The sequence below is a fragment of the Vigna unguiculata genome, chromosome 9 (assembly GCF_037176805.1).
Source record: "Vigna unguiculata cultivar grain cowpea cultivar isolate G323 ecotype 2 chromosome 9, ASM3717680v1, whole genome shotgun sequence".
In the NCBI taxonomy this organism is placed as follows: domain Eukaryota; kingdom Viridiplantae; phylum Streptophyta; class Magnoliopsida; order Fabales; family Fabaceae; genus Vigna; species Vigna unguiculata.
Window position 1 is genome coordinate 8271641 of NC_140800.1, and position 8018 is coordinate 8279658.

The window sequence follows — 8018 nt, forward strand, 5'->3', positions numbered from 1 at the left end:
TTGGTGAAAAACAATTTAATTATGTTATTAAAATAATAAAATTTTGAAGTGTCTTTTATATACATACATAATTCATTATACAGTATCCATAATTTATTGTGGATTATTTATAATTAATTATAATTTTTTTAATTTTCATTAATAAATAATAAAAAAAGGAATAAATAAAATAATTTTATTTAGAAATACTTTGAGCTCATTTAAGTAGTTGTACACTTGATTTGTGTTTTAGTTTCTCATGTATTTTTCACATAATCCGAAGTAGGGATGTGTTTATGAATGTTTCCACTGTTACCATAATAATGAATGCCGACTGATTTGTGTGTGTGAAATGTTAATATAGAAAGAGAGTGAAGGGTGGACGCATGATTGACTTTTGCAATGCTTGAGTAAATGCTTCTTTTGACTCTTTTTCCTAATTTTACCACCTCAGTTTTTTTGTGCAGTCAGCCATTAACCCAACAAGTTCTTCTCTTTCCCTATATATATATCACTCATGGAAAATAGACAACCCAGTCCCAGTTGCAGAACCTTGTCTTTGCGTTTCAAACACCCCCAACACAAGAAGGAAAGAAGAAAAAGGAGCAAGAGAAAATAAAAGTATCACTATCTACACCTTTTTTTATTTTCCTTCATACCAAATGGGAAGACCACCTTGCTGTGACAAAATTGGGATTAAGAAAGGGCCATGGACTCCTGAGGAAGACATCATCTTGGTCTCTTACATTCAAGAACATGGACCCGGGAATTGGAGATTGGTTCCCTCAAATACAGGTAACTAAATTCAACCTATGCTTTTATTGTTTCTTCCCTCTTCTTCCTTTTCATTCTTCTGCAACCAGGCTACTTTAATGAAATTGGTGAAGTTATGATGATTCCATTAATTTTTCCTTTTTTGTTCCAGGGTTGATGAGATGCAGCAAAAGCTGCAGACTCAGATGGACCAACTATCTCCGACCTGGAATCAAACGAGGGAATTTCACCGATCATGAAGAGAAAATGATAATCCACCTCCAAGCCCTTTTGGGTAACAGGTACCAAATATATTTAGCTCTTGATAGTTTAAAGTTTGGATTTTTATCTGAATGTAAAAGGTTGGGAATTTTGTATAAAAGAAAAACTTTTTGGGATGCGTTTGATTTGATTTTGATAAAGATGAATTTATGACGGGTGCAGATGGGCTGCAATAGCGTCGTATCTTCCACAGAGGACAGACAATGACATAAAGAATTACTGGAATACCCATTTGAAAAAGAAGCTGAAGAAGATGCAGAGTGAGGAGGGTGATGATGAAGGTAACAATTACGACAAGGGAAACTCGTGTTCGCAGCTAAAGGGTCAGTGGGAGAGAAGACTTCAAACAGATATCCACATGGCAAAACAAGCCTTATGCGAGGCTTTGTCTCTCGACAAACCAACCCAAATCTTCCCCGAGACCAAACTACCCTCCACTTCTTCTTCTTCCCAATGTTTCCACCCCGCATCACCAAACAAAACAGCAACATCCTTGTACGCCTCCAGCACAGAGAACATAGCGAGGTTGTTGGACAATTGGATGAAAAAATCCCCAAACAAAACCGAAACAAACTGCTCCATCAGCAACAACAACATGGTAACCACAGGGTCTAGTTCGAGCGAGGGAACGCAAAGCACCGTGACATGCACGCAGGACCACCTTGACTCCTTGTGGAGCTTCAAGTCTGAACGTTCGCAATCCGAAGAGAACACGAACTTGGTGGAGAGTAAGCCAATCGTGGAGACGCAAGTGCCTCTGATGCTGCTGGAGAATTGGCTTTTCGACGATGGTGCACCTCAGTGCAACGAAGATCTCATCAACATGTCACTGGAGGAAAGTACAGATGGGTTGTTCTAGTTGTTCCAGTTGTTCTAGTCCTAGATCGATGTAACCAAATCAAGACCAAAAAAGTCTTGAAAAGAAAGAAAGAATGCGTGTGAGTGTGTGTGTGTGAATTAGACTTTTAAGTTATTGCAAATGAAACTACTTTTCTAGGTCCCCAGTAGGAAGGTAACTCCACGATACAAACAAAAGTGTACATTACAAGTACATCTATAACTATAACTATCATCATTACCTATCTTATCTTATCTACCATAATAATAACTTCAGTTCAATATACATGCTTTTTCTTTTTTTACATTTAGCACGGGTTACGCAACATCTCATTGCAATTCCTTTTTAATTTCTCTTCGATCAAAATTAATCGTGTAATTAAATGAATTTCAACTTTTTCTTATTTCTCAAATCAAAAGAAAATTAATTCCTTTCTCACCTTGCTGGCACTTTGGTTTTACACCAGCAAAGTGGTGATAGGTCTGAGACTTTTTGGTCCCTTTTTCTAAGTGTATTTGTCGTTCATGCGCTTAATGTTTCACATGTATTCAGATTCAATGGGACTAAAATTATATGAACACAAAATGACGAAAAGCAATATAAATGATATATCAAATCCATTTTTCACATTTTAATACAATGCATACTTGGGTTTTTTTATTTTATTTTACGAATCTATACATTTTTTTATAGGCTTTTGGGTTCTTTATGCTAAGGTGGTGGTAACATTATTATCTGCTGCATGTCTTTCCCCTCTCAATAAAAAAGCCTGGTTATCACTTTTTGATACATTTGTTGACTTACTTAAATTTAATTAAAAAATATTAGTTATCCATTATTTTTCATCTATATGTGAAAATTTGTGGTTGCTATAAGTACTATTTTGGTTGAATAATTATTAATTATTTTTTTCTTCATGAATTTGACACTAACCATGCCTTTATCTATTAAAATTTTTCTTTAGCGACTTGTTCAGTATGTTTTTAATTAAATATACGAAGAATATGGTGATATTAAAGGAAAGAAGCTACACGTGAGAATGTTTTAGCAGAAAAGTCATGTTTAATCTCTTTTAAGGTTTATTTTTTTTAGAACCAACTCAATTTATCTATATTTATATATAAAGAAATTTGTTTTTTGGTGTTTATATTTACTTTTCAATTTTATCCTTTAAATATAATTTTTTTCTAAATTAAAATAATTATTTCACTACTTTTATTCTTTAAATGACTATATTTTTTAAAAAAATTATTTGATTTTTTTAATTTTTATTATCATAAAATAAATAAACACACATGTATATAATAAGCGCATTTTGTTTTTTTCAGCAATGTTACAAAAATATTATTCTGTAGTCTAACGTGTTGAAGGATGTATGAGGAAGAGAAAAAGGTATAATATTATACAATTTGTTGAAATTCCCAAAATCACACCAAAAGGTTGTAAAGGATTATCTAGAAAACCTTTTATATTATTATATTTATTCATTCCACAAGTTGTTATCTTATTAACGTTATCACCTTACTTCCAAATTTAACGAAATATGTAACATGTATTATACATATACTTAGATTCATATACATACGTACGTAACCACGTACGTTTTATATATATATATATATATATATATATATATATATATATATATATATATATATATATATATATATATATATATATATATATATATATATATATATATATATATATATATATATATATATATATTCAAGAGTTTGAAGGTAGCGCGTGTGCGCACATATACGCTTACGTATGGCCATACAAACAAAAACACAACATGTACCGTAGATATGTTTATGCTTAACTGTATCAACTCATATTGTTCAAACTGCATATATATTATTGTATTATGAATCTAGATGGGCACATTTTTTTTTTCGATAATTACTTTTAAAAGAAAAATAAAATAGTTTTCTTATAAATTAAGATTAGCTCAAACATAATAAAGTTATAACAAGAATTTATGTAATCATATTGTTTACAAATTAATTTCTACCTAATATAATTTAGTTTCTAAAAAGATTGTTTCATTTTTTATTTAATAGAAAAATTTGTCAAAACATATAATTAGTATATATACTTTTTTACAAATTTGAAGGGAACGCAGGTCTCCATACACACACGTGTAGCATGCATAAACACATGCTTTGTACCATACCGAACAGTGTTGCGACGCAACGTTAAAGTTCGTGATTTACACGTTTCATTAGATCGAAAGACACCTTTTTCACATTCATGTAAAACTGTAAGATATAAAACTTTTTTTTTGTGATTTTTTTTTCAGTATATATACATAATTGTATAAGCGTTTGAGAAATGGGTAGTTCTTTTATAATCATTTCATTCTTTTTCGAAAGATTATTTCCTATGAATTTATATGTTAATTTTTTATAAATTAGATACTTTTAAACATATTTAGAAATATAATATTACTTGAAACAAAATTTACTTCGGATGATGTATACTGTGTCTCCAAAATTAAAGATAGAAAGTATAGAAAAATAAAAGAAAAAATAGACAAAATTCACCTCTTGACACCGATGTCTGCTATAATTTAAGGGAAAACATAAAATTAGGAATATGCATTTTAAGTTTTTTATTTGAGTGATCAATTGTATTGGGTGTTCTTGAGATGTTTTTAAGTTTTAAATGTATTTAATGTTTATAATTTAAGAAAACTCTTAAAATATCACAATTTGGTGATTTAGTTTAATTTTGCAATTTTTTTCTAAAAGTATCCTATCTTTATATTTGAACAGTCTATAAATGAAGTATTTTATTTGAAGTAATTATGCTATATACATTTTCAAACAATTTATCTCTTGAATGAAGACAAGATTGGAAACAGTTAGTGGGACGTAAAAGATAAACTTGCATTGTCGGCAACATATAAAAACCTTGTAATTATTACTTAAAAAAAAACTTAATAAATCTATGTGTAAAATATGAATGAACTTGGTCCTCATAATAATATATAGCTTCACTCTTTTGATTTAATGCTATTGAATAAGCTTGAATTTATACTGCAAAATAAAGGGGCCATGTCTCCTCATGATCCAGGCCTTTTTCTATAAATGGTTGCTGGCATCCAACAAAGAAATTAATTATTCACCTTTAATTGAAATTAATTAAATATAAATATGAAATAAATATATTAACAACACGTGACATGATAAGATAGAGAGGTGGGACATGCAAAAATAGAAGAAGATATTATCAAAAGTCTAAATGAAAAGGATGGAATCACAAACATGTAATTATTAGTAAAACTCATTTAATCCGTTTCATTGGGAAAGAATCTAATTCAGTTCAACTATGTGAATACGTTGTTCTAAATCCTTAACAATATAAATAACAACTATAATAAGAAATAATAAAAATATCCTATCAATAACTCTGATAGTGTTTTGTTTACGAAAATGTAATGCTGGTATACGGAACAAAATGGATTTTTTTTCAAAAAATGGGTTAGTATGCCCGCGAAATTACCAAATGCGGCAGAAAATTTACAAGTCTGGTCAAGTTGTATGGAGGGAGTGCAATATCTAAATAAATAGAAGTCGTCGTATAGATAATGTTCCGTCAAGCGATCAAACTAATATTATTTATACGTAATAATTTTAATATTATCAAGACAGTAGTCAAAAAATTAGTACGAATAAAGTCAATTCTTAGTCTTCCAACGAACATAAAATTAATTTATATTAAACTAGTTTTTATAAAAATTATACAAAATAGTTAATCAAATAAAATTGAAAAAAATAACAGAATTGATAAAAATAAAAAGATATAAAAAAATATAATGATAAAAAAAATTGATTTCATTGTTTTTTCAAAATAGATCAATCATCGGTTATCTAAAAATTATTACTCAATTAATTATTATTCTAGATTTACAAATTAATCAATGTAAAGTTTCAAAAAATTTGTTGGCGTTCTCACTTCTAACCAAAATACAATCTCAATTAAAAATGATAACTTTTAGACAGGGGTGACTCAACGATTTGGGAGACCTAAAAAAAATTTAAAACATGAGCACTTTTATTTAAAATTTATTTTTTGAGTTTTTTTCGATGCAAATTTTTTTATTAAATTGTTATAATTAATTTCATTTAACATTTCTTTCTCAATAGATAATAGGACTAATTCGTCTAATCTTTCTTGAGACATTGTTGATCTTAAATAATCTTTTATTATCTTTAGCTTTGAGAAACTTCTTTCGGCGGAAATAACTGACACTAAAATTATTAACATTATTCTATAAGTTATATATACATTTGGAAAAGAATTTAGTCTTTTTATATAATTAAGAATGTGAATTTGTTTATTATTTTCCAAACCTATAATTTCTCTTATAATATTTAATTCTGAAATTAAATCAAATTCATCAATATCCAACGAATTATCATGTTTTAAAGATTTTGCAAGGTTTAAGTATATTTCTTTAAAAAATGAAATATCTACACACCGTAATACACAAGACATTTGCACTTTTTCGTTCATAGCTCATTTTTGTTATGTAATTAAAGTCTAAATTATTCTTTTCTTTTGAATTTTTGAATAGCCTGATTCAAATTTGCTAGTTGACATATCAATATATTTTTTTATGAAATAAAAAATGATAATATATAAAACATTACTAAAGATAAATATATAAAACAAATTAATTAAAACAATAAAACTTGGTTTCAGTTTTCAAGAAAATAAACTCGATAGTAGATTTGTAATATCTTAAAGTCTCAAGTCTCTTTTTTGTTCTTAAGTCTCAACTTTTTCACAAACTTGCAAAGTTGTTTATTTTAAAATTAGTCATTAATAAAAATAATTAAAAAAATATTGTTCTTCTAAACTCGATAATAAGTTTTTTTTTCCTAAATTTGAATTATCTTTCTACATAAAACTCAACTTTAAATTATATGCTTCGATTAATCTATTATCCACGAAAAGACTAAACTATAATCTAATTAATAGTTTTGTAAAAAAAAATCAGTTTCTCCTCAATATACATGCAAAAAAAAAAACTCTCGAAATTCATAAATATAAAAGTACCAAAAAACAAAATTACGCAAAAGAAACACGTTTCTAATTCTAATACAAATTCAAAATAGAATAAAAATAACAATGCAAATAAAAAGAAAAAACATACTAACAAAAAATGAGGATGAAAAGATTGGTACACACTGACAACATGAGATTCAAGATATTTAAATGATGTAATCTGTCAAAATCTTAGAAAAATGACTATTAGAAAAAACTAAAGTAAGGAGAGGTAAGAGAAGTCATAGAGAGATAAAAGAAGAAAATAAAATTGAGATTGATTATAAGAGACCAAAGACAACTAATCATTCTCTTTCTTGTAAACAAAATTATAATTTACTAAAAATATGTTTTAACTCATTAATTATCATTTTTACTACCAATAAAAATTAGCATACACTAATAATAATTTAATTAAATTTTATTCCCAAACATAAACTTATAATTAATTTAATAGAGTCATATTAATAATAAAATATTTTTTTAGGCCTTTTTAAATTTAAACATACTTTATAATTAGTTTAATAAAAGTATATTTAATTAGTACTAAAAAAATTGATTTTTTTTAAACATGATATTATAATTAATTTAATAGAAAAATATTAGTAATAAAAAAAAATTGTTGAATTCTTCTTATTCTTGAAACTTAAAATAAGTACGTTACTCGCTTTACCCTGAATCTACACTGCTTTATATTACGTTTAGATGCCCTAAATGACTTTTATCTTGTTCCTTGGATATTACATAATGGATAGATCAGATTATACACCTTTTTACGTTACGTACTTTGTTGCCTTCTCACATTCAGAGAGAAGAAAATGCTGTTGGATTAGGTAATCTTTGCGTTTCAGGTAAGCATTTCTTTTCTTGTTTTAATAAATTTTTTACTTGATATAATAAAACAGGTAACAATATTTGAATAAAGAATAATCAATACAACTTTTTTTAATGTTTTTAGTAGCTAATCCATTTTAATTTCATGTTCTCCTATATTCACTCTTTGTATATTAGCGTGTTTTTTATTCTTAATCTTGACTTTGAATAACAGGTTTAAAATTGTAAAATTTATTATCTAGTCATATTAAAAATTTATCTATTAATTCTATTG

General features: G+C 27.3%; 1 protein-coding gene across 1 annotated transcript; it reads left to right on the forward strand.

Annotated features, from left to right (window-relative positions):
* Nucleotides 1–506: 506 nt before the first annotated feature.
* LOC114162792 (myb-related protein 306-like) lies at nucleotides 507–2137 on the forward strand. Its single transcript, XM_028046766.2, has 3 exons — nucleotides 507–774; nucleotides 905–1034; nucleotides 1177–2137. Exons 1-3 carry the CDS (start codon nucleotides 642–644, stop codon nucleotides 1871–1873), a joined length of 960 nt encoding a protein of 319 aa, XP_027902567.1. The 5' UTR covers nucleotides 507–641; the 3' UTR covers nucleotides 1874–2137.
* The last annotated feature ends 5881 nt before the right edge of the window (nucleotides 2138–8018 follow it).